Genomic DNA, 27,231 nt, shown 5'->3' with positions numbered 1-27,231 from the left:
TTTATATATTTTTTAATTACATTTAACCCTATTTCTTCCGATACACTCTGTCTGATTACTATATCCTTGCACTCTCATTGCTGTAAGAGATAGTATCCAAAATCCTCTATTCTCTCCAGACCACCCTTTGGTTTGTGTACTACCACATGGGTCCTGATTTCCTTATGCCAGTCTCAACATGGGCTGTAGACCAGAATTCCAGAAGTTACGGCTGAGTGACTGCTCTTGACTTTATCACTGCATTTGTCTGTGTGATGTCAGGAGCCCAGATGAAACTGAAGTCAATGTGAACTGAGGGGGGAAAAAAACACTTTATTGTGGATTTCATATGGACTCAAGGAATGATGGTTGTGGTTGTTGGAGATCATTCATGTCCGTCCCAGGAATTATTGCAGGAGTTCCTCAGGGTAATGATATAGAACTACTTCATTATAACATCAAGTGGGGATGGTTTACTGATGTTGTCAATGTTTAACTCTATTTGCAACACTCCAGTCAATAAAGCCGCCTGCGCATACCTGCAGCAAGACCTAGGCAACATTCAATCAACATTGACCAGAAATATAATGGGATCACTCACATAAACACTGCGGTATAACACAATGTGCTAGAGTGACTCAGTGGGTCAGGCAGGATCTCTTGAGACCTTGGATAGGTGACGTTTCGGGTCTGAAACATCGCCAATCCATGTTCCCAAGATATGTTGCTTGACCTGCTGAGTTACTCGAGCACTTTGTGTTCTATGCAAGATTGCAGGATCTGCAGTTTGCTTGTGCCAAAATACTGATGCTGGGTATCCTGTGGCAAGTGACATGCTATAGCCTTTCCCCAACGTCAGAGGCAAGATGGAATACTCTGCACTTGCCTGAATAAATGCAATTCCAACAACTCTCAAGGGCTCAACAGCATAAAGTGACATAGCAGTCTGCTCGATTGGCACTTTTGTGGCTGTAGTGTGTGCACGAGTTATAACAATCACTGCACCAAGATTGCTTGTACAATATCTGCTGAAATCAAAACCTCCTCAATAAGAAGAAGAGTAATTGGTGCAAAAGAAGAACGCCTCCTCTTGTACATTCCCCTCCAAGTTACAAAATATTCTGATTTATAACGTTCTTCATTGTCACTATGTATAAATCAAGGAACATCCAATCCAGCAACACTGTGGCAGATTAAAAATCTTCTGGAACTGTTGACGTGAACAGCTTCAATATCTGGGGAGTTGCAAATGGCATTTTACATTGTTATTGAATTTATTGAAGAGTATTAATTGCTGCCCTTGCCGGTGACGCTCACATTTCACTTGTGCGTAACAAACATTCTCTGCACCCCTTTTAAGGACTTAACCTTAAAATATGGTTATCATATTACTTCAAACTGAGCCTAATTTATTCATCTTTAATTTTTTAATAGGTATAATGACATAGGAGGCCATTCAGTGCATCAGATCCTTGCCAGCTCCCAGAAATGCAATCCCTTTATTTCTATTCCACTTCTCTTTGTCTCTTGTATACCTGCAACCTATTTTCTAACAAGTGCCCATCAAATCTCATTTAATGAATTTTGTTAATAACTTATACCAAGGTGTAATGGAATAGTCTCACTTGTCTGTCTCTGGAGCTATGAGGCAGTAGCACCGATCGCTAGGCCATGTCACCCAAATAAAAGTTTATTATAAGTGTCTGCTTTACTTTCTATGGCTTTATAGAGCACTGTAGTCATCTGACTTCATACATGCCCATTTAACAATTGTGTCAACAATTGATACAACAATTGTATCAACCTCAGAATGTTCACAGTTTTGTGAGCACATACAGCCTAGGTCTCTCTGTCCTGCACTTGTAATTTCTGCACCATTTAGTTCTTATTCTTATCATGTTCATGACTGATAAATGTGTTACTTCACACTTCTCACTAGTAAACTGCATCTATATCTCCTGTCAGTTATCAACAGGAGAATTGTGAGTCTGTGGAATTCACTGGCTCAGAGGGCGGTGGAGGCTGGGTCTCTGGATGCTTTCAAGAGAGAGCTAGGCAGAGCTCTTAAAGATAGCGAAGTCAAGGGATGTAGGGAGAAGGCAGGAATGGGGTACTGATTGTGGATCTTCAGCCATGATCACATTGAATGGCGGTGCTGGCTCGAAGGACCGAATGACCTACTCCTGCACCTATTGTCTATTGTCTCTAATTAAGACATCACAATGGACCAGCTAGCAGAGCTGCTGCCTCACAGCACTGGAGACCCTAATTTTAATTTTTAATTTTAAGGAACGTCATTTGACCCCTGAGGTCCAAACGAAATGCCCTGCACCTATTTGACCCAAGACACAACTATTTTGTCTCTAATCGCTGTAAGACACTCTCCCCCCCCCCCCCCCCCCAATGGAGTCCAGCCCCCGCTGGCGCTGGCGAGCAGCCAGCTGCTCGCACACCGGGTCTTGGTGTTAGACAGAGTCCCGCGGCCATTGGATGACCAGGAGCTCTTTCGAGTCGCCGTTGCAGGAGCCCTGAAAAGCGGTCTCCCTCCAGGGACCCGCGGGCTCCCGGTGCCGCCCGCCGTCCGCCAGACCTGCAGTTGCAGCCTCCGAATCTCCGGAGGTCGGGCCGCAGCAGCGGCAGCGCTCCACCACCGTCCGGACTCGCCAGGTACAGTGAAAAGCTTTTTGTTGCGTGCTAACCAGTCAGCAGAAAACAATACATGATTACAATCGAGCCATCCACAGTGTACATGATAAAGAGAATAATGTGAATAATGTTTAGTGCAGGATAAAGCCAGTAAAGTCTGATCAAAGATAGTCCGAGGATCTCCAATGAGATAGACCAAGACTGCTCTCTTGTTGTGGCAGGACGGTTCAGTTGCCTGATAACAGCTGGGAAGAAACTGTCCCTGAATCTGGAGGTGTGCGTTTTCACACTTCTATACCTTTTGCCAAATGAGAGAAGGGAGAAGAGGGAGTGGCCAGGGTACGACTTGTCCTTGATTATGCCAGTGCCCTTGCCAAGGCAGCGTGAGGTGTAAATGGAGTCGTCCACAATTCTCTGCAATTTCTTTTAGTCTTGGATTGAGTTGTTCCCAACCCATGGTGTGATGCATCTGGATAAAATGCTTTCTACAGCACATCTGTAGAAGTTGATGAGAGTTGTAAGGGGATATGCCAAATTTCCTAAGTCTTCTAAGGAAGTAGAGGCATTGGTGTGCTTTCTTGGCCATTGCTTCAATATGGGTGGTTCAGGAGATGTTGTTGATGATATTTACTCCTAGTAATTTGAAATTTCCAACCATCTCTACTTTGGCGCTGTCAATGCAAACTGGTTGTACCGCTTCACTTTCTGAAGTTGATCGCTGTCTCCTTTGTCTTGCTGACATTAAGAGAAAGATTGTTGTCTCGACACCAGGTTACAAGGTTCTCAATCATGTTCCTGCACTCCGTCTCATCATTATTTAATATCTGGCCCACAATGGTGTTGCCGTCTGCGAATTTGTAAATTGAATTAGATTTGTACATGGCTGTACAGTCGTGGGTGTACGAGGAGTAAAGAAGGGGACTGAGAACTCATCCTTGTGGAGCACCAGTATTGAGGGTTATCATAGAGGATCATTTGTCCCCTATCCTCACTGATTGGGATCTGTTGGTCAGGAAGTCGAGAATCCAGTTGCAGGGATGAGTGCTGACTCCAAGTCCTGTGTGTTTGGTGATAAGCTTGGTGTAATGGTGTTATGGAAAGGAGCTGTAGTCTATGAATAGGAGTCTGATGTAGGTGTCTCTCTTATCCAGGTGTTTCAGGGATGAGTGTTGGGCCAGGGGGATGGCATCGTCTGTGGACCTGTTGTGTCGGTTGGCGAACTGCAGTGGGTCAAGGCTGCTTGGTAGACTGGATTTAATGCGTTCCACAACTAGCTTCTCAAAGCATTTCATGATGGTGGATATCAAGGCAACTGGATAGTAGTCGTTCAGGCATGAGATCTAACAAGATGGGGTAAGGATGGAAGATTTCCTTATTGAACTAGTTGGATATTTTTTATCATTCTGATACATTTAGGGTCACCAGATTTGTTTTATCAGTAATTAAATTTCACCGACAGCCCTGATGGAATTTTAACTCATAGCTCCAGGTTACCAATAAGATATCATCAGCATGCCTGCATCGACTCATTTGGGTAGGTCATAAATCTATATCATAAAGGCAAGAGGGGGTGATGATGAGGGAACTGGGAGAATCAGGGAAAGGAATTTGAAAAATTATATAATTGAAAGATTTGGGAACAAGATGAAATGGGATATATCTGTAGTATGGGAGAATGGGATGGGATGTGCTGTGGTTTTGGAAAGGGGAAATAGAAAGAGATGGGAAGTTAAGAACTGACAATGTAAGCGCAAATGGGGAAAATCTGCAATTGAGAAGAGAATAAAACCAACTGAACCAAAGTGGACCAGATTTACACTGCCGAGGACCATTTGGAGAAGCATGAGTAACTGTACATAACCATATTTTAACTTTATGGAACCAGCCACAGATCTATTGTCTCTAGCCTCAAAGAAGAATACAAATGCACCAAAGTGAGGCTGGACATGACCCTGACCGAGTCTCATGATGAAGCGGTACAAGCGGCTGCTCCCAGACTGGCAGGAAGTGGACCCCGTTGGAGGCTGTATATCAAAATCTGCTCTCAGGCATGGAGACATTGTAGAACAGGTGCAGCAGGGAAGAGGTCGGATTGGACTCAGGACAAGTCGGCCCATATGGCACAAGGCAACATCCACCCAGAGAAGGAAGCTGGTAGTTGCTGAAGTCCGTCAGCGAGAAGAGGCAGAGAGATGCGCAAAGACAGTCTCACAGTCCAAACAGGGCCAGTGGACTATCATGGAAACCAGATTTGCACATGGCCCTCCAGTTGTGATTTCGCAAATGTTTAAAAAAAGTTGTGCCATAACCTCCCTACTCTTTTATTGTATGCCCTAGCTAATAAAATATAGCATATGCTTTCTTATCACCTATGTTGCCAATTTCATAGTTCCTTGGAATTCCTTAATTCTCTCTTGAACCAATCACGTATGTCCCAGTCATAAAAAGTCATGGCCTAACACTTATCAGGTTTTAATTCTATCTGCCTTTGTTCCACCCATCAATCAACGCATCAATAATATCCTGTAGTGAGGAATGAGGTACTTAAGGGCATATGCTTGAGGGGAAAGAATTAACAGGAAACTGAGAGGCAATGGTTTTACATAGATATTGGTGGGTATATGGCACGAGCTGCCACAGGAAGTAGTTGAGGCAGGTAGAATAATATTTAAATTACATTTGGACAGATACGTGGATAGAAAACGTTGAGAGAGAAATGGGCCAAATGCGGGTAAATTGTTCTTGCTTAGATGGGGCATCTTGGACTAGTTGGGGCCGAGGACTGTTTCTGTGCTGTATTCTGCAAATTTACTGATGGTGTACATTTCTGCGCCAACTGAAGATTCACAGGTGGATGCTCAGTTTTGAGTTACCAGATCTCTTCTAAGTCTTACCCTCTGTTTACACACTTTTTGGAGGGTGTTCGCTATGTGCAGGTGGTAATTCACTTTTACCATTACTCTCATAAACAGATGCATCTTCCCCAGTTAAAGTGGTGAGGATCAATTCAAGTAGACTCACCAACTGCTGGAAAACAAGAATGTGTCAGCTGTGTCCTTCAGTCTGTCCAACTTCTGTAAAATGCATGGGTATTATTTACTTTAATTCCCTCTGGTGGCAAGTTCCACAATCTCACTGCATTTTGGTTAAAAAAAATCTGAATTTCTTGGCGACCATCCTACATTATGGGTTTTAAGTTAATATCTTCCTCACAAAAATCCTTCCTGTAATTTCTGCAATTTTAATGACCAATATTATATCACCCCTAAGATAGACACAAAAATCTACCCTGGGTGGAGGGGGAGAGAGGGGGAGGAGAGAGAGGGTTGGAGGGGAAGAAAGAGGTAAATGGGGAGCGGAGTGTGAGGGGGAATGGAGAAGGGGGAGAGGGGGAGGTGGGTCGTTCAGTCACGGTTCCGGGGCAGCGCTCCCGCCCCTCCAGTCGCCGTGCTTCACGCACACAGCCCCTGCTCCACCCCTCTCTCTCCACGGGGAGACGCAGTGAACAATACAGGGAGGGCCGGGCCGGGGGTTGGAGCAACGTTTACAAACCTCGGCCTCAACTCACACCCGTCTGCCCGGATCCCGGCATCCAACCCGCCGCCGGCCCTCTCCCTCCCTTCTCTCCTTCCCTTCCCTCCATTTCCCTCCCTCCCTTCCCTTCTTCCCTCCCTCCCTTCTCTCCTTCCTCTCTTCCCTCCCTTCTTTTTCTCCTTCCTCCCTCCCTTCTCTCCCTCGCTCCATTCTCTCCTTCCCTCCCACACACACATCATGCACAGACAACTAACACACACACACAACTAAGTTAGGATGGGGTAGAAGCCAAAAGGGTAGAATGGGGCCGAAGCCCAAAATTTAATGTCTGGACTGAACTATTTCGCCAATAGTTATTGGTTTTCCAGGAACTGGTTAATTAAATAATTTTTTTTTTCATTCACAGTCACAAAAACAAGTGGTATTGCAACTATGGTAGACCAAAGTGCTGGAGAAACTCAGCGGGTGCAGCAGCATCTATTGATCGAAGGAAATAGGCAACGTCAGTTGAAGTGCTGAGCCACCGGGAGGTCAGGTTGGTTAATGCGGACTGAGCGGAGGTGTTCGGCGAATCGATCGCCAAGCCTATGCTTGGTCTCACCGATGTAGATTAGCTGACATCTAGAGCAGCGGATGCAATAGATGAGGTTGGAGGAGATGCAGATGAACCTTTGTCGCACCTAGAACTACTGCTTGGGTCCTTGAATGGAGTTGAGGGGGGAGGTAAAGCGACAAGTGTAGCATCTCTTGCGGTTGCATGGGAAAGTGCCCGGGGAGGGGTTGGTGCGGGAGGGAAGAATTTACAAGGGAGTTACGGAGGGAGCGGTCTTTGCGGAGGGCAGACAGGGGGGAAGATGGGAAGATGTGGCGAGTGGTGGGGTCACGTTGGAGGTGATCTACATATTTTGTTTGTTACTTGTAGGCTTACATGTATGCAATTTTATATTAAAATGTAGCTTAGATCTGTTTGGTCCATTAACTCGCAGGCACTTTTTAAGCGCACATTTTGATTACCTTCCATTCTACCATAGAGATATAAAGTCTATAATAGACTTTATTTATATTTCTATGAGTCTACAGACCTTGGGGAACCTGGGGCTCACCAGAATTGATCCAAATTGGGCCCCGCAACTCCTAAGGCCGGCCTCGGAAGTAGATCACAGAAACGAGGAACATAGAAAATAGGTGCAGGAGTAGGCCATTCGGCCCTTCGAGCCTGCACCGCCATTCAATATGATTATGGCTGATCATCCAACTCAGTATCCTGTACCTGCCTTCTCTCCATACCCCCTGATCCCTTTAGCCACATAGCTCCACATTAGCCACATAGAGAACAGTTTTGTTACGGGTAAATGGAAAGAGCAAGTGGAAGAAACAGAACTTAGTGTGAAGGAAACGAGAGTATTTGGGGAAAGAATGTGGGAAATTACAATTGCTGAGGAAAGGGCTATGGGCAAATTGGGAGTTTCAGAAAAGATATAAATTGGGGAAAATGGGGATTGCTTGAGGAAGAGAAGGAGCTATTTGCGAATACCAAGGAGAGGAAAGCTGGGTGGGTAGAGCGTTTCTCAATTCACTAGCAAAATGTAAATGGAAAATGTAATAAAAAGGAACTGCAGATGCTGCAGTTCTGAAGACGCAGGTCTGAAGAAGGGTCCTGACCTGAAACGTCACCTATCCACGCACTCCAGAGATGCTGCTTGACTCGCTGAGTTACTCCAGAATTTTGTGTCTATCTTTGATGTAAACACAGAGCTCATTGGCAGATGTAAACTATATTAAGATTTTTTGTAAGAAGATGCAAGTGATTAATAAATGGTGCGAGCACAAATATAACCACATCTGCTTTATAAAACAAAAATATAATGGAAGGTTTGAACACATTTTCATTGGAACCTTTTGTATTTTTTTTAAAGGAAACTCCAAAGATGACAATCCAAAGGTGTCAAATGAACAGTTTTGGTCATTTCAAAATTTGAAATAAACTGCGTGAGAAAGGCAGAGACTTGATCGCACTGATTCGTCAGTTTGGAGAGGTGCATTTTCGCCACCATGTCATTACAGAACTCATCACGGACACAAAAGTTTCCCCATTCACGAGAGTTGAAGAAATTAAGGTCCAATTATTTATTTGTAAACCAGCCGAAGGCGAGGCATTTTCTGGAAGGTTCAGAGAATGAAATGGCTGTGAGGAGGCAAGATGGCATCAGGAAGGGCGAACCGGCCACTTGGGCAGCGGCAGAGACGTTGTCCTTGCGGCCGCCGCCACCCCTCTGATAGACGAGCCGCCGTGCTGCAACTACGCGGGACCCCCTTAGCGACGGGCCCTACCTCACTCCCTGCGCCACCAATCCTTTGCCATCTTGTTTAACATGGGTACCGAAGGAAAGCGAGGAGCCTGCCAGTTTAACCCCCTCCTCCTCCCAGGGCGGCTGCTGGGCATGCGCCTGTTGCCGCAGGGGCCGCCGGGAGCTGTAGTCCAACTACCGATAGAAGCAACAGGAGGACTGGGGATTAGAACTACAGATCCCGGCGGCCCCAGCGGCAGGTAGACCGGCCTACCCGTTCGGTCCCCCCTCCCTTCCCTCTGTCTCCTGGCCGAGCCATCGCCAGCGATGAGGGAGTGAATGCAGGAAGCCGGGAGTGCAGCTCAAGCAGGAGGGGAGGGAAGGGAAGGGAAGGGCACGGAACGGAGCTGGCACGGCAGGGTAAGTACAAGCAGGCAGACAACCCAGGGCGGAGCAGACAGAAGGGAGTGCGGGAGGAGGCCAGGGGCTAGGTTGTGGGCACAGGTGCCAGTTGTGTTCTCCACACTTGCTGAGAACATTTTTAGCGCTTGCAGCCATCCTAGAAACACTATGTTTGCTGCATGAGTTCACAGTGTGGCAGGGCAAAGTGAGGACAGCAGTTCCACAGCAGAGCAAAACTTTACAACTTCTTAAACGTTTTTTCCACCTTTTCAAACCAATCATTTGTTGACTGCTTGACAGGCCTAGTTGAATTCCATTCCTCGCAACCCATCCCAACCACTTGTGCCTTATGTATATAACACGCTAATTTGAGTTGTTGCTACAGATTTTCTGCAAGTGAAAAAGTATTTTATTTGTAGTTTGAATGTTTACTGATTTTGGCTCAGTGGCTTGTTTATAGAAACTGAATAATACATGTACATATTTTATGTATTATAGAATGTATGTGTATGTTTGGTCCTTGATGTAGTACACTTAGAGCTGAGGTATGTTGTCATGTTTTCTTTACTCCTGTTTGGGGTATTTTCAGTAGAAAAATACTGAAATAAATTCAGTAGAAAATAAATAAGTTTTCTGATATTGGGATTGATAGTTTTCATCATCTATATCTGGTAAAGTGTGTGCCTTATTAATTTAAAACTTATAGTAGCCTTAATTCCAAAATCAATATTAAACACAAATTAATTTACCTAAATACAAACATGTCTTTATTTTTTCTCCCAACACTACATGCATTGATATATATTAGACTTCCATACACAAAAGCGTTAGTTGTGTATGCATAGAGAGCATGTTTTTGATCATCATCCTTTGGCCGTGAATGACACATCCAGAGCAGTGGGTGAGTGAAGGGAATAATCTGGTTTAATGGTCAGAAGCTTTTCATACAATGATCCATCCCCATTCCCCAGAGAGTTTCCAATCTCCAGCTCAGTGGAAAAAAGGCAAGCTAATGTGTTGAATCTCACTCATGTACATAGTATATTGTTCTTAACATTTATAGGGTCGCTAATTTTTCAACATTTATTTTTGTATTCTTACTGTTCCATTTCAATCTCTTCATTCAGATATCTGCCCACCCATTTTATTCCCACCCACTTGCCCAATCACAATCCCCTCTCGCTCTCCATGTCTATTCCTCCTGATCACAAAGCCTACTCGCCCATGTAATCCCCTCCCATTCACCATGCCCACTCTCACTAATTATAGATCCCACCCACCTATTTAGTCAACATCACACTCTTTATACACTATGCTAGTATGGAATCTGCCCTCCCCATTTAAACATCTTATACACATGGTTGTGATGTTGCTTGCAGAAGCAGGGACAGCATGGGTCAGACGGAGAATACTTACCATAACTAGTGCTGTCCCTGAAACATTTTAATGCTGAAAGATATAAAAATGGCATAGCGATTTCAACAGAGTTACGAATTAGTGCATTTTCAAAAGAAAATAGAATTATACATAGAAACATAGAAATTAGGTGCAGGAGTAGGCCATTCGGCCCTTCGAGTCTGCACCGCCATTCAATATAATCTGGAAAAGGGGAGTTTTGTGGAACTCCTTCTGGGAGGGGCAGCGTTCTCTGTATGTAAACTGAAAAAGTGAATGTTTAAGAATTTCCATCATGACCAAGTAGACCTTGTTTGGTGCAAAATATTTAATTGCGTTGCTTAAGTGATGGGAGCATGATTAGGTCTTTTGGGTTCTCAAGCTTGCTTTGATTAGATCTGATCTTCAACTTGGCTTACTTTCCCATTTAACAGTCCTTGATTATTTTACGGTAAAGTCCTAAGTGTAATAACTGAGCTTCCACCATTATATGAGAATTACATATCTAAATATTCACTGCCATCCAACCAGAATAGACTTAATCGGCTCAATGGCCTCCATGTAGTAAATTTTCCATGATCTCTCAATATATTTTTTTCAAATCCTCCTCATCTCAGGCTTAAATGACACAAGATCGAAATCCCCATCCAGAACAAACACCCCCTTCTGGAATGTTATATGTTGAATTCTAGAGATCCTAGGCCCAATTTAATTTATTTTTAATTATCCCAGGATTAAATCTTGTAAATTTACAATGCACCACTGCTAAGGCATAAAATCCTTACCTGTGGTGGAAGACAAATTCTGCAAAGTACTCCAAGTATGATCAAGTCAAAGCCATGAACCGTTACTCCACGGACAATCTCGCCGAAGCTACGAACTAGTATAGAATTATACAGCATAGAAACAGGCTCTTTGGTCTCCTGACCATCAAGCATCCATTTATTCAAATCCTACACAGACCCCATAATTTTTCACAGATTTATCACTCACGTGCACCGTGGAGGCAGTTTATGCTGGCCAATTAACCTACCTGTTGCAAAACTTACTTACTCTTATACTTTATCTCCCATGCAATGTATATTGTTAGTGTATTGCCAGTAGGCTACTGAGTTATGTTATGCAAGTATCTTTTGTGTGGCTCTGTCTTTAGAAAAATAACTGAAAGGCGACAGGGGAGATGGAAAAGGAATGTGCCTTTCAGCGATCCAGCACTCTTTAATTTTTCATGTAATACTCTTACTTGCATCTTATGAGACATTGCTTTGAAATGCAAGTCTTATAGATAGATGAGAAAACAAAACTTTTTGGACTTGCTGATGTTTATAACCCATCACATCCACACTAGTACAAACTTATGAAGCTGTGTACTGTAATGTAGATAGGATGGTGCAGGAATTCATACCCTCCTGACTGATGTGTCACTCGATAATCTGCAGTGATATATTTACAGGAAGCTATTCATCATGGCAGATGTTAACTGGTTTATTTATTGGGTTACACATATATTTATAAAAAGAACATGCTGGAAATTATTAACAAAAGTGAAGCATTTTATTTTCCTACCTCAATAGTTGTGACTTTTTCATCCATTTTCTGGACGATTTGTGGCTCTGCTTAAAAGAGCTGCTGCAATAATGGGCATGTGCCACCAGTCAGCGCTCTGACAGTCACCATGCTCACTATCCCCATCCAATGTTAGTAATGAGAACTGCAGCAGCCTTGTGATCTGGATTTCCTTTTGATGGAAAGAACACAAAGTACTGGAATCGCTCAGCAGGTCAAGCAACATCTCTGGAAGACATGGATAGACGACGTTTCAGATCGGGATCCTGAAACGCCACCTATCCATGTCCTTCAGAGGTGCTACCTGACACGCTGAGTTACTCCAGCACTGCTGCTCCTTGTGTCTTCTTTTCAGAACAGCCGCGACAGTTTTGTCCAAAAATTCCCTTTGAGGTGGTACCAAAAATTATGCACGTTTAGTATTCTTGTGTTACACCATATCTTGTCGCATCATCCATCTTGCACAGTTTGTTGAAAATCCTGTGAATGAATTACAGAATGGTCCCGCAATGCAATATTCCTCCTCTCCACCAATTCCAATATTGGTGGCCAGTGGGGGTGGGTGGGGGGGGGCTTTCTGGAGCGGCAGTATGGGTGTTATGGACTGAAGGGACTGGTTTCCAGAGGGCTAGTATGGATCCGAATGGATTCTTGGGCTTGCGGCTCAGTCACTCAAGCCTGTTGTGCTGGCAGCTCACTCATGGCTGGTGGGCTGGCAGTTGACTCACAGCTATTCCTTGAAATTCCATTTCAAGCAGGGTGCAAGTGTAGTTTCTTACCACTTCAAGCAGGAGGCAAGGCCACCAAATTCAAGTGCAGTTTCATACCATTTCAAGCAGTGTGCAAGGCCATTAAAGTCAGCGAGTCATGATCTCTCCCTCCTCCATCTTGCAGAGACTGAGCCACGCCCACACTTCTGGGTTTTATAGTCCCTCCCCCGTCCCACCTGAAGGGGCGTGGCCTTCATGGCGTGATTGACAGGAGAGAGAATCTCAACATTTTTTAAACACTAATAACTCTTTTATTTTTCAATGGGAAAAATCCTCGGCACCTGATGAGCGGAAGGGGGGGACTGAGTAAGATGGCCAATAATCACAGCCGTACGTGGTAGCATTTTTTCTAAAATCAATATCAAGCGCAAACAGGAAGTGGTCAAGATTAGACTTTTAATTATATAGAAGGCAAGGCCACTTTAATTAGGCAAGGCCACTTTAATTAGGCAAGGCAACTTTAATTAGGCAACACAGCTTTAGCATTTCCAAACCAAAGGCAAAACAGCTTTAGCATTTCCAAACCAATGGCAACACAGCTTTAGTATTTCCAAAGTAAAGGCAACACAAGGGCGTGGCCTTCAGGAGAGAGAATCTCAACATTTTTTAAACACTAATAACTCTTTTATTTTTCACTGATGGGAAAAATCCTCTGTTGTAATTTCTACATGTTGAAACCAAAATGTATAAAAATACCTTTTAATACAATCTGACAATGTGCACTTTAACCACATGTGATTTTTTTTTTCTATTAAAAATCTCAAATTGTGGAGTACAGAGGCAAATAAATAAATTATGGGTCTTTGTCCCAAACATTATGGAGGGCACTGTGGAACGACATGACCAAGAAATACACTAACCAAGGGATGTGTTTGTGGGCTTTATGAGGTTTAGGTAGATAGAACAACGTTAACCGAGGAGTCTATTTGGTGTTGGTTTATTATTGTCACAGTAGATATTGTGAAAAAAGCTTTGTGTACTTTCCAGTCAAATACAATGCATGAGTACAATCAAGTCGTACACAAGCACAAGAGAAAAATACCAGAGTGCAGAATATAGCGTTATAGAAATATAGTTGCAGAGAAAATATCCAAGTATGCAATGAAATAATTGAATTGAATTGAATTGAATTGAATTTCCTTTATTGTGTTATAAGATCAGGACTACACACTAACTTCGGGGAGAACAGTTCAGTAGTCTGATAACAGTGTGGAAGAAGCTGTTCCTGAATCTGATGGTACTGTTTTTTTAGCTTTTGTGCTTTCTACCCGACTAGTGAAAAAGGACAGTAGTGTTAACTCCCGAGGCAGTCTGAAGTGTAGATAAAGTCGATAGTTGAGAGGCTGGTGTGTCTGTTGGACTGGGCTGTATCCACAACTCTCTGTAATTTATTGCAGACTTGGGCATAGCTGTAGCCAAACCAAGCTGTGATGCATCCCAATGCAGTACTTTTTACAGTGCACCTGTAGAAATTGTTAATTCAGTGGAGATGTGCAGAATACCCTTAGTCTTCTGAAGAATTGGAGCCGTGATGTGCTTTCCTGGCTGTAGCTTCAATGTGGTTGGTCCAGGACAGAGATTTACGGTGACTATAGAACTGCACAAGAACAGGAGTGAGTTCAAGGCTTGAGGGCTTCATGCATAAAACGATACTAACCGAGGAGTGAGGTACAGCTTAGAATCTGGTCGAGGGGTTCCAGTGTTTTGAGATAACAGGGCTAACTGAGGCAGGAGCTCAAGGGATTGGTTGATTATACATCAATTAACACCAAGTCTGGAGTGACCCTTACAAAATCGGATGGGTTAGTTGAGGACTTGCATACGGTATAATAAAGACAGGCGGGACTGAAAGCTGGTCGTGATTAGACCCAAACCTTCTTGATCTTTGTGGGCCCTTTCTGGCTGCTTATGAAGATTGATGCCTGCTTCTTTTTTTCTCTCCTTTAAAGACTGTGGACATTTGAACAGCACCATGGCACAGACGCTACAGCTGGAGATTGCCAACTTTGGGAACACTTTGCTGGAGTGCTTGAATGAACAACGACTGCAGGGCCTCTACTGTGACACCTCCATCATAGTGAAGGGGCAGACGTTCAAGGCCCACCGGGCCGTGCTGGCCGCAAACAGCTCCTATTTTCGGGACCTCTTTGCTGGGACTGCGCGGGCAGCCTTTGAACTACCGGCAGCTGTGCAGCCACAGAGCTTCCAGAACATTCTCAACTTCTGCTACACGGGCCGATTGTCGATGAAGGCAGGCGAGCAGTTCATGCTGATGTACACGGCGGGATTCCTGCAGATCCAACGTATTGTTGAGAGGGGCACTGAGCTCCTGTCCAAGGTCAGCTCCCCCAGGTGTGACTCCCAGGGCCTGAGCGCGGAAGAACCTGGCTGGGAGCCTCAGAGCTCCGCCCCGCCACTCCCCCTGCCCCTTCCTCTGCTTCTCCCGTCCCGTGTCAAAGTGGAGCAGAGCGACCTGGGCTGTGGCCGGGGCAGGCGGGCCGCCGAGGGTTCCACGGCAAGCGCTGCAAAGTTGGCCCGCCTGGCGCACGAAGGAGGGAACGGGCAAGGCTGCCCTGCCAATGCACCACGGGACATCGCCAGCCCTGGAGCCAGCAGCCTTCATCCCAGCGACAGCCCCTTCTCCTGTCAGAACGAAGAGGAGGAGGAGGGGGATGAGGAGGGGCTGGAGGACATGACGGAAGAGCAGTATGTCCAGATGTGTAGCATGTACAACATCATGAGCGTCCCACATGGAGGTAAACTAACCGATCAAAGTGACATTAACTAGTCCCGGCCTCATGTTGAAGAACGCCACTGTCCCTTGTGAAGGGCTGTTGTGGTGGCACTGCACTATGTGGAGGATCGATAGAGGAGTGGTATACTGATAGAGCAACGCATTATTCAAAGGGCAGTACTGAGGCAATGCTGCATTATCAGGAGAGCTGATCTTTGGGAATGCTTCCCAACTGTGCTGTGTTAGTGGTTAGTAAAAAGTGAGATCTGTACTGACAGAGGAGTCATCTTTCAGATTTGACACAAAGGGCTAACCGAGGCAGTGTTGTCCCTCTTGGATGTATGGGAAAGATCACGAGTCATTATCTAGAAAAGGATAATGAGTGTGCTCTTAAATGTTTGGTCAAGATTTGCATACCTAATAGTACACAATTTGTACCAAGCAGCGTTCCTTATATTTGGCTCTAAAATATAAAATTTGATATTGAAGAAAACTATGTTACAAAGCAAGGTATGTAAACAATCTGCCCACAGAACTAGAGAGGAAAGTTTTCATCTATGCCTCTTATAGTTATGTATTTCTATAAGGTTTCCCCTCAGCCCCCAAAGCTCCAAAGATAACAATCCAAGTTTGCCCAACCTCCCCTTTTAGCTGATACAGTGCAGCATTTTGGTAAAACTCTTCTGCATGCTCTCCAATACCTTCACATCCTTCCTATAATGAAGCCACCCGATCTGCACACAATACTCCAAATGTGGCCTAAGCAAAGTCTTATGGAGCTGCGAGCATGACGTTTTGATTCTTGTACTCGATGCCCTGACTGATGAAGGCAAGCATGCTATATGTTGCCTTTACCACTCCATCTATTTGTGTATTCTCCTTCGGGGAGCTGTGGACTTGGACCCCAAGCTCACGATGAACATCAGTGCTGTTAAGTGTCTTGCCATTAATTATATACTTTCCCCGTGCATTCAACCTCCCAAAGTGCAACAGCTTGCACTTTGTTGGATTAAATTGTCTCTGCCCATTTCTGTAGCTGATCCAAACCTTGCTCGAAACCACTGGGCTGGGGTGAATGAATAAGGATGAGTGAACTTGGTGGTATGGGATTTTGGAATTGCCATCGTAAGCCATGATGCAAATAGTCAGTGTTTAAGAGGGAACTGCAGATGCTGGAGAATCGAAGGTTACACAAAAAAGCTGGAGAAACTCAGCGGGTGCAGCAACATCTATGGAGCGAAGGAAATAGGCAACGTTTCGGGCCGAAACCTGGAAGCTCATTCCACACAGCCACCACTCTCTGAGAGTCTGAAGAAGGGTTTCGGCCCGAAACGTTGCCTATTTCCTTCGCTCCATAGATGCTGCTGCACCCGCTGAGTTTCTCCAGCTTTTTTGTGTAACATGCAAATAGTCAGAATACTTTCTACAGACCATTCGTAGTAGTTTGTTAGATTCATTGATGGCACACCAAATCTCAAAAAACATAATAGAGGCACTGGCATGCCTTTATGATTACATCTCTATGCTGTCCCACGACAGGTCATCCAAGATGTTCATGCCCAGGAATTTGAAGCTACTAACTCCCTTAACTGCCAACACAAATAAAACCTGGCGCTGACCTCCAGACTTCCCTTTTCTGAAGTCAACAATTAATTCCTTAGTCTTGTTACATGGTACATAGTAGGGAATTGAAGAATGCAGGTGAACAGAGGGATCTGGGAATAACTGTGCACAGTTCCCTGAATCTCATGTAGATAGGGTGGTAAAGAAAGCTTTTGGTGTGCTGGCCTTTATAAATCAGAGCATTGAGTATAGAAGTTCGGATGTAATGTTAAAATTGTACAAGGCATTGGTGAGGCCAATTTTGGAGTATGGTGTACAATTTTGGTCACCTAATTATAGGAAGGATGTCAACAAAATAGAGAGAGTACAGAGGAGATTTACTAGAATGTTGCCTGGGTTTCAGCAACTAAGTTACAGAGAAAGGATGAACAAGTTAGGGCTTTATTCTTTGGAGCGCAGAAGGTTAAGGGGGGACTTGATAGAGGTCTTTAAAATGATGAGAGGGATAGACAGAGTTGACGTGGATAAGCTTTTCCCACAGAGTAGGGAAGATTCAAACAAGGGGACATGACTTGAGAATTAAGGGACAGAAGTTTAGGGGTAACATGAGGGGGAACTTCTTTACTCAGAGAGTGGTGGCTGTGTGGAATGAGCTTCCAGTGGAGGTGGTGGAGGCAGGTTCGTTTTTATCATTTAAAAATAAATTGGATAGTTATATGGATGGGAAAGGTATGGAGGGTTATGGTCTGAACGCAGGTGTATGGGACTAGGGGAGAGTACGTGTTTGGCACGGACTAGAAGGGTCGAGATGGCCTGTTTCCGTGCTGTAATTGTTATATGGTTATATGGTTGTTGAAGTTGAGCAAGAAGTTGTTGTTGTGGCACTCCCAGGGTGTTTTATCTCTCTCCCTGACTCTGGCTCGTCACCGCATTGATTAGGCCAACAACAGTAGAGTTCACAACAAATTTATAGATGGCAATAGACCTGTGCTCAGCCACACAGTTGAGAGACAGGGTGATAGTGCTGATCTGTGATTACTTAATTAGCCTTAAAAAAGCAAATACATTCACAGGTTGCTCAGGAAATGGACTTCACAGACCATATTCTTGGCCCCCATGGGGAATGGTGCATCTTCAAATGTTTTTTTAGTGAGATTTTGGATGCGTTATGTGTTTCCTAGTTAGAAAGTTTGTGACCTGTGTTGTGTCATTGTTGACATTGTTGTTTCTCCCTTCCAGCCACCCCGGAGCGGGTGGAAGCCCTGCCTGATCACATCGATGGGCGCTCCAGGATGAGGATCCGGCACGACCTGGCAGTGCTGCCAGCGGACCTCATCAATCAGATTGGGTATCGCTGCCATCCAAAGCTGTACGTGGAGGGAGACCCTTCAGAGAAACTTGAGGTGGTGACAGGTGAGCGGAGCACCTCAAGGCCACAGTGTATCACTCCAACATCTTAAACCAAGAGGAGTAGACTGCACCTGTGCAGAGTGACCTCAGTCAGGCCGTGCCTGCAGAGTATGACTGCAAACAGATTGTGCCTCCGGGCATCCACCTGACCATGCCTTGTATTGTATCTCACCATGCCTTGAATTTCCTTCTTGCAGTTGAAAAGCCTGAATGTTGAGCACTCTCGAACGTATGGTTACTTCCCTTTAGTTGTACCATTCTTCAAGGCGATAAGCCTATCAAGCTTGCTGTTAATGCACTGTGTGACTCTTCTTCTTGCTTTCATTGAATCTGCAGGTACAAGTGTGTACATCACAAGGGCTCAGTTAATGAACTGCCACATCTGTGCAGGAACGAGGCACAAAGTGTTGCTTCGGAGGCTGCTGGCTGCTTTTTTTGACCGGTAAGTTGTCTTCTAAAGTTGTTTCCTGCTCTGTGGGGATTTGGGTGGCCATGGAACGAGTCAGTGACCATAACAGTTCGGCACCTGCTATTAACTTTTGTGATACAAATGCTTTTATCTCTACAGGATGTTTGCCAACTTGCTAACAGCCACCTGGGTCTGTGAGTGGCTGCTCATTCCCAAGCTCACATTATATGTTCATTGCCTGCCTGCCTACCTTTGATAATTGAAAATCTATTTAATTTGTTGTGTCGGATAATTCTTGACAGCCACTGTAACGTTTCTAAATGCATCCAACATTTTTGTTTTGGTATAGTTTTAAAATCTATACATAACTAAAACTCTGATCTTGTTATCTTCCGGTTTGCGCCGTCTATCTATTTGTGCAAAAACGGTATGCGATAGAGCTACGATTTTTCGCCAGTTCACTCTCCGTTCTCCTGTGCTGCAAGTGCACCAAGCATCGTTCTGATCGGTGGTCTGTTGTAAAAGTTAGCGAGGTTTAAAAATCTTAAAAACCGCACTGCGCAGATCGATCTCCTCTCCTGCCATTCAGCGGCGTGTGGATTGGTCTTTTCTCTCGTCACTCCGCGGGATGGTCCACCCCTTCCTGCGCCATCGCGTCTTTACTGGAGCTGTGGGTGGCTGGCGGAGATCTCCAACCTGACACCATTTTCGGAGGGACCGGAAGCGGCCCGGCCAATGTCGCCAAATGGAAAGCAGAGAATCTGATCCTGGCGGAGGAGAACGTCCAGCGACCAGCGCCCGCTGTTAGTCCCCATCACACCGCCAACTCCAGCCCCTTCCCCTCTGATCCCCCTTTCTGCCTCCTGCCCCCCTCCCCGTGATACCCCCCTCTCTCCCACAACCCCCGTCTTTTCTCCAAGCTCTCTCCCCCCCCACCCCCCCCCCCCCCCCCCCCCCCCCACCCCCTCGACCCCAAAAAGTATTTACAATGCGACTCGCGCCTGCATGGTGTAGAAACAAGTCAATGAGGGATTTAAGAAGAATATTGCTTAGGCACTTGAGAGAAAATAACTTGCAAGGTCAAATGGAAAGATCAGGGGAAAGGAACTGACTGGGTTGCTTGCAGGACCAACCAGCATCCTTTGGTGCACAATAATTATAAAAAGACTGTTGATTGCTGCTGGAGGAACTCATTCTCGGATGAAATCAGAAACACAAACTATCAGGCACAATGATATACAACCTGTTTGCAGATTCCATCACTCAGTTTGATTGTTTATTAATCTGGCCCTAACAGAAACACTCTGGCTAACAGCTGTGGCACTGGAATCCGTTCTTCCCTCTGCGACCCTAGTCGGAAGCCGCTCGATAGCCGGATACTCAATGCCATCAAAGGTAAGCCTGCATGTGGGGAGTGATGGAGTGTTAGGAAGCAGGGCAAAGGCCATTTTTTTTTTTACTTCAGGAGACAAAGCAAAAGGTGAATAGGCACATACCTTCGCAGTGTGAGCGATTTAGAGGTTTGCTGGAAGGTTGAGACAGCCATTGGTCATCCTAAACAGGAATCTGGCTTTAGAAGATATCATTTAATGGATGTCACAATTTAAATGATATTTGGTATCATTTAAAAATAAATTGGATAGGCATATGGATGAGAAGGGAATGGAGGGTTATGGTATGAGTGCAGGCAGGTGGGACTAAGGGGAAAAAAAGTTGTTCGGCACGGACTTGTAGGGCCGAGATGGCCTGTTTCCGTGCTGTAATTGTTATATGGTTATAAGATGGAGGATGTGAGGAGATGGGAGGTAGACTGTGGATGCGAGAATGAGGGGTTTATATTGATGGAGGGTGTAGTGTACTAGGTGAGATGGAGTTTGTGACATCCACATGGACATCCCTACTATTACAACCCCATTAGTCTTGCAGCTGCCTGAAGCTCCCGGCATATTTGTTCATCTTATTCCCATTGAATATTTGGGGGGCTATAGGTACAAACCCAGCAAGGTGATCATCCCCTTTAATTTCTCAGCTCCACCCATATAGCCTCACTGGACAATCTTTCAGTGATGCCATTTTGGACTATTAGGTGATGTTCCCTTTAATTAATCAATAAAGCAACTCCCCCTATTATTTTATCCCCACTCCCTATCTAACCTACGTACCTGTATCCTAGAACAATAAGTTGCTAGTCCTGTGCATTCCCTAGCTAGGTTTCTGTAATAGTTATAGCATTTCAGTTGCACAAACCCATCCTCGCCCTGAGTTCATCAGCCTTGTCCGTCTTTAGCCTTGAAATAAATTAATTTTAATCCAACCATCTTCCCTCGCGCTATGACATGCTCCTGTCTATCATGTCTACTGAACTAGCTGTCTTTGCCTTTGTACTGCCTTCACCCTGCCTCAGCACTGCTTTGGATCTTGTCCCCCTGCCAATCTAGTTTAACCCTCCACACTAGCATTAGCAAACTTAACCATGAGGATATTGGTCACTCTCTAGTTCAGTGTAATCCGTCCCTCTTGTACAGGTCACCTCTGTCTCAGAAGAGATCCCAGTGGTCCAAAAATCTGAATCCCTGCCACCTGCACCAACTACTCATCATCTTCCAATTCCTATCTTCAAGCATTGTGGCACCGCATGTAATCAGGACATTTCTCTCCTTGAAGTTCTGATTTTTAATCTTTTGCCAAATTCCTTATATTCACCCTGCAGGACCTCACCTATTTTTCCTACCTATGTGCCAATGTGCACAATGACATTTGCCTTCTCACCCTCCCCCTTGATACCCTTGAATCTCCTCTCTCATTGAGAATGCATGGGTTAATGGTGTGTTTGAGAATGTTCTGCAGCTACTCTGAGACATCCTGGACTCTTGCACTAGGGAGGCTATACACCATCCTGGAGTACTGTTTCCTGCCAGAGAATCTCCTGTCTTTCCTGTAACTAATGAGTCTCCTATCTCTATTGCCCTATCAGACTTACCCATACCTGTTGTGCCTCAGTGCCACAGCCGTGACTGCTGATGCTGCTGCTCTCCTCTGAATGGTCACCCCCCTCCAAATAGTATCCAGAAGGGTAATCTTGTTTCCAGGAAAATGATCACAGTGCACTCTCCACCTACTCCCATTCCTGGTGCTCGACCATCTACTCTCTGCCAGTTGCTTTGCTGTGACCACCTCATTATAACTCCTATTTATGAAGCCTTCAGTCTCCCAGACAATCCTGAGGTTGTCCAATTTGTTACACTTCCCACAGGTGTAGACCTCAGGGGCACTGGAAGTTTCCCTGACTTCCCACCTCCCACAAGAGGAACCTACCAGTGCCCTAACTACCATTCCGACTGCACTCAGACCAAAGAAGAGTTACAAAAAAAGGCCCTGCCTTAACTTGCCATCATTTTCCACTCAGTCGTCTCACCAAAGCCCTTCAAGCCAAAGCCTCAACAATTACACAGCACTTAGCCTTAGAGCACAGCTTCCTTATAAACACCCTCTCCCTAAATGGCTGCTCTCAATTGGCCGCTCTGTGTATCCAAACTCTCTGCACAACTGTAATTCTCCTGAAAAATCTCCTTTGCACCATCTCTAGTGCATTGACTTCTTAGTGTGTGGTGACTGGAACTGGAGAGGGTGTTCCAGTTGTGGCTATTCCAGTGCTTTACAAAGTGTTCCATGGGAAAGTGCCATAGAGTAATACAGCACAGAGTTAAAGATAAAAAACAATTGTCATTTTTGGTCTCCTGAATGGTTGTTTCACTGGAGGCTTACCATGCTGCCAGAGTGCATCAAACTGGGCTCAATTTATCCCTTAACTGAATCCTAAACACAATTTAGTCTTTGGTCAGCATTGTGAAAAATGGACCGTCTAGTCATTATAACATTGCTGCCTGTCAGTTCATGCATTAGAGCATCCAACACATTCAAAAAACGTTTCATTGTTTGTTGGTTATGAAAGGTGCAAGAGACTAATGTTTCTTCATCCTTCTCTTGCAGTTTACTGTCAGAGTTTTGCTCCGAACTTCAAGGAGAGTGAGATGAATGCCATCGCTGCAGACATGTGCACCAACGCTCGAAGGGTGGTCCGCAAACGCTGGATCCCCAAGCTCAAGCTGAGGCAGGCTGAGGGAGATGGCGTCTATCGCTCGGTCATCACTGACGTGGCCGGTGGGTGTCTGCCAGATGGAGCTTCTGGGAACCAGGACATGGAGCTGGCAGGCACTGGCCACAGGCATGAAGCCAGTGGGATGCGGGGCACTGGCACTCATAGATACGAGACAGGTTTCCCCGAAGGTTTGGATGACTCCGGGAGTGGGATTGTGGAGGCTCCAAACTAAGAGATCCAACTTGTCACCCACCCCTTCCCCCTTGAGAAACCCATGACGTAGGGAATCTGTCATGTTGTAGGGTTCTGTGTTTGGCCACTTTATTTGATCGGTGTTAGTGATAAAGGACTGAGAACTGGAGATTCAGTCTGTGCAATGTCAGTGAAGGAGACACTCACACAATGATCCCATGCATTCTAGGCACATATTATTTTGGATATAATTGCCTAGTAATTGGGTATTACCTTTTTTTGGTGTGGTACACCAGCGTTGTGTTTCCCCACAAAGCACCATGAAATTATCTAAGTCGATTAAAGTACCCTGAGGGTGATTTCCCCCCACAGACGGGGCTAGAACAGGACCCGTGTGGTTTCCGACGGCACTGGGCTCTCGGTTAACCACAGCTTCTGACAATTTACTCAGCGCCAGTCCGCGACGGGCAGCGGGTTTCAAAGGCACGGTCCCCATGGGAGGTAGACAACAGCAGCTTACGGTGGCTGCCATGGACACAGAGGCTGCAGGGGAGAGAGGGAATGCCCCTACAGTTAGTGGAAGAGAGCTGGACATGGCCATCAGTGCTGGGAGGGAAGCCCTGTGTGCCATGGTCCAGGAAACGCCCCACTCCCAGACCGCAGACTGGCACGAGGTGGCTCCAGCCATCTCCAGCTGTGAGAACTCCCACCCAGTTGAACAAAACACAAACATGTTTCACGCCCTCACAATAATCATCTGGTTGAGCTGCCCACTGGCCAGGAATGTGCTGGCCAAGGATTCATTCATTGTTCAGACATCAAAGTAGGTGGGGCTGGACAGGGGAAACGCAGGGGCTTACTGTGTCACCTGGGCTGCCCTGGCAGGTGACTGGAATATGGCGTTAGTCTTTAGGATTGGACTGCGAGCATGTTGTATCAGGAACTGATCCTGCAGACTTATCTTGTGAAGCATCCCTCTCCCTGAGGTGGTCCATATTGCCCAATCAGTTGATGCCTCGGTATTGTGAGTGAGTGTGTTCCCGCAGGACTTGCCCTCCTAGCCTTCCTCCTCCATGTGATCCTGCTGCTGAGCATCATAGCCCTCAAGCTTTGGGCTTCATGCTGCTCTTCCTCCACTCCAATACTGTCTTCAGACTGCTAGGTTTGGCAGTGTACAGCAAACAGCATGGAGGTATCCTGGGCATGAACTGCAGGGTGGTCCTACAAACATGGGCATTGGAATCTGATTCCCAAAGACCTGGTCATTTTCCACAGTGCTTCTGGTATTTGTAACAGCCCTGGGTAGTGGGTTGTGGGACTGTGAATTGGTGCTATGAGAGAGGAGATTCAAGGGTATTTGAATGACCTTCTGTGAACTTAACTTCCAGTTAGAGAGCAGCCTAGGCATATTGAGTGGCAAAACTCACCCCACAGAGCTTGGCATGTCCCAGTGACAATCCTTGGCAAACCTGAGTTTGTGAATGCACCATCAATGAGAGAGCTCCAGACAGCAGTGGGAGGCTGGTTGGCTGATGGGCATGTCTCTGCTTCCTGCCCTGAAGACCCTGACCCACCCCAGCACGACAGTCACTGATGCAAGACCAGCTCCAATGAAGGTGGGTGAGAGCCTGAGCAGCTCAGTGCTGGAAAAAGCACTTGCTGTTCATTACACAGCGCATGCTGAGGACTTTGGCAGGTGTTTGAGCAGCCTGCAGCACTCAGATACATCCAGTCAGGGTTCCTGATGTCAGTGGAGTGACCCATTTTGAATATCAACAGACTAGTGCCGTGTGCTTGTAATTGTACTAAAACACTAATGAGCACATTTTAAAAGCCAAAACTTGCACTGCACTGGTCCAAATATTCAGGTAGGGTGGAAATGCGTTTGCTTGATTCCATTTAAAATGACCCAATCTTATCTGCACACAAACAATTGTGCTATTTGACCAATTTCTAGGCATATGTGTTTGGGGAGACTGCCCCAAATGGAGATAAAGAAAAAGAATAACTTACATTTTTTATCAGCCTCTCATTTCCTTCAGATCTCTCAAAGCAAAGCTATAGAAATGTGGTCACTGTGATATGGAAAAGGTCAACAGTACACATCAACAAGTCTCCATGAACAGCAATGTGATAATGTCCAGATAATACGAGTGATAAATATTGCTCGGAAAACTGTAAAGGACTTCCCTTATCTTTAAAAAGTGTCATGGGGTCATTTAGAACCATTTGAGATGACAGATGGGGTCTGATCTGTGATGGCGCAGCAATTCTTCACCAAATTACATGTGATTGTTATCCAGATACAAATTAGTCCATCACTGAGGTGTTCTCAAGACAAAGCACATATTGTTTTGTTGATTCTAGATCATTGTTGGAGTCGGAGAGCACGGCTCTCAGCCCAACCCATCTGTGCCAACCATCCAGTACCCATTTATGCCACGTCTACACCCATCTACCCATCTGGGGGTAAACTACAGGAGCCAATTAACCTAATACCAGCACATCTTTGGAATGAGGGATGAGACTGGAGCAACCTGGGGTAATTCACATAGAAATTGGATCGGTTGGGCTTGTTTTCTCTGGATCAAAGGATGCTGCGGAGAAACCTGATAGAAGTATATCAAATTATGAGAGGCATGGGTAGGATAGATAGTTAGAATCGTTTTATTCCCATGACGAGCATCAAAAATAAGGGGGCATAGGTTTATGGTGGAGGAAGGATTTTGAAGAGGATCTGGGGAAAGTTTTTTTTTTTTTACACAGAGTGACTGATGTCTGGAACATGCTGCAAATGGAGGTGGTAGAAGTATATACAATTACTAAGAGTAATTTAGGCATTAAATAGGCAAGGCATAGAATGATAAGGACATACTGCAGACAAATGAGATTAGTGTAGATGGACAAAAAGGTTGACATGGCGGGCATCATTTCTGTGCCGCACGACTGTGACATTACACTAGAAGTTGGGATTGAACCTGGGCCACTGGAGCTGTGAACAAGTAGTACTACCTGCTGTGGCAATGTGATGTCCAGATTCTTCACCAGTACTGTTGATTCAGTTTGGGTAAAATTTGTCCTCCATTGTCTAGGCACCTAAAAAAGAAAGCATCTTGAGCCCTCTTAAATGAGCACATCCCAGGCTATTTGATCCATCTCGCCTTGTTAATTAATTTAGTAAGGGAGGAAAGCTAGTTTGAAGATTACTAGATAACAAGCCGCTGCATCATCTCCATATGCACTGGTCTTAATTCCTTGATCTGATCTGGTGGAATTAGAATAGTAGAAGGGAACCTGTGCCGTTTCCTCATGAGAGAGTCTCTGTGCTGTTACAGACTCTTAAATGGGGTTTAGTGTTGAGGATGCTGCAGATGTCTCTAAACACTAGGCTTGGCCTGTTCCTGTGATCCATAGCCCCACTCAAAGAATAGCAGGCATCTCGCTCTTACTGGTGGAGATTTCTCCTTCAAACAACCCGTTCTGGCTTAAGACCTCCCTTCACCACCTCCAGTTTAAATTCCATTTGGAATATTTTGGAGGACCAAGAAACCAAGAAGAAGAAGAAACAACACAGTTATCTTCAGGCTATCTTTCATATTCACCTCTATACAGACAGTGGCCACAGTTTGAAACTAATCAATGTATCAGGAAGACAATGGCGATGTTTGTGTAATGTGAACAGGCACAGGAAATGGAAGTCAATTTTTCAAATTATCACATGAATTGCTTTGAGAAAGATTAACTTATTTTAATATACTATAAAATGAATCAACCATATGAAGATTTTTGACCAGCCCTTTGGCTGTGCTCCAGTTGCACACCATCCTGTGCTGAGGGTCACAGTTTTTGGGCCGGCCCTATCCTTTCCTTACAGTGTGAAACAGTAAACAATATTTAATTCCAAGGCACCTGTACCCCAACCTGAAAACATGATGGCTTTAAGTAAGAGGAGACAAACATCTCCAAATGCTATGATGGGTGGGGGGGGGGTGGGGTGGGGTTGGGTGGGGGGGGGGGGTAGAAGAGGCAGGAGTGGGCAGAGTGGGAGTTTGCCTGACACAGAATGAGTTGGCATTTAGCACTGAGGCAGGTGAATTCAGGAATGCTGCACCACTGTGGCCAAGTTCTCCACTAATGTCATGGGTAACATGTACATTGAGGCACACCTGTCTTCCTGCCTGAAATGATTCTGGATATGATGTTGCATGTGAGCAAATTCCAGGTCTCGGGGCAAGCCACTTGCA

At 45.2% G+C, this 27,231-nt stretch overlaps 1 protein-coding gene across 2 annotated transcripts; it reads left to right on the top strand.

Moving 5' to 3' along the window:
- Nucleotides 1-8,519: 8,519 nt before the first annotated feature.
- Nucleotides 8,520-26,964, top strand: LOC129701068 (nucleus accumbens-associated protein 1-like). 2 transcript variants are annotated; one of them, XM_055642021.1, is made up of 6 exons: nucleotides 8,520-8,867; nucleotides 14,530-15,336; nucleotides 18,117-18,290; nucleotides 18,624-18,729; nucleotides 19,994-20,091; nucleotides 22,687-26,964. In XM_055642021.1, the coding sequence occupies exons 2-6, from the start codon at nucleotides 14,553-14,555 to the stop codon at nucleotides 23,025-23,027; spliced, it is 1,503 nt and encodes a 500-aa protein (XP_055497996.1). In that variant the 5' UTR covers nucleotides 8,520-8,867; nucleotides 14,530-14,552; the 3' UTR covers nucleotides 23,028-26,964. The 2 variants fall into 2 exon arrangements, with proteins under 2 accessions (XP_055497996.1, XP_055497995.1); XM_055642020.1 differs by lacking the exon at nucleotides 8,520-8,867 and having other exon boundaries at nucleotides 13,142-15,336.
- The last annotated feature ends 267 nt before the right edge of the window (nucleotides 26,965-27,231 follow it).

This window comes from Leucoraja erinacea, chromosome 10 (assembly GCF_028641065.1).
Source record: "Leucoraja erinacea ecotype New England chromosome 10, Leri_hhj_1, whole genome shotgun sequence".
In the NCBI taxonomy this organism is placed as follows: Eukaryota; Metazoa; Chordata; class Chondrichthyes; order Rajiformes; family Rajidae; genus Leucoraja; species Leucoraja erinaceus.
This window is presented reverse-complemented; position numbering and strand designations above follow the sequence as displayed.

What these genes read in the sequence shown, in the direction of transcription:
- LOC129701068 (XM_055642020.1), top strand. Translation starts at nt 14,499, where the DNA reads ATGCCTGCTTCTTTTTTTCTCTCCTTTAAAGACTGTGGACATTTGAAC. An exon ending in CTGGCTGCTTTTTTTGACCG is followed by an intron (nt 18,730 to 19,993) that starts GTAAGTTGTCTT and finishes TGGCCCTAACAG; the next exon opens with AAACACTCTGGCTAACAGCT. An exon ending in GATACTCAATGCCATCAAAG is followed by an intron (nt 20,092 to 22,686) that starts GTAAGCCTGCAT and finishes CTTCTCTTGCAG; the next exon opens with TTTACTGTCAGAGTTTTGCT.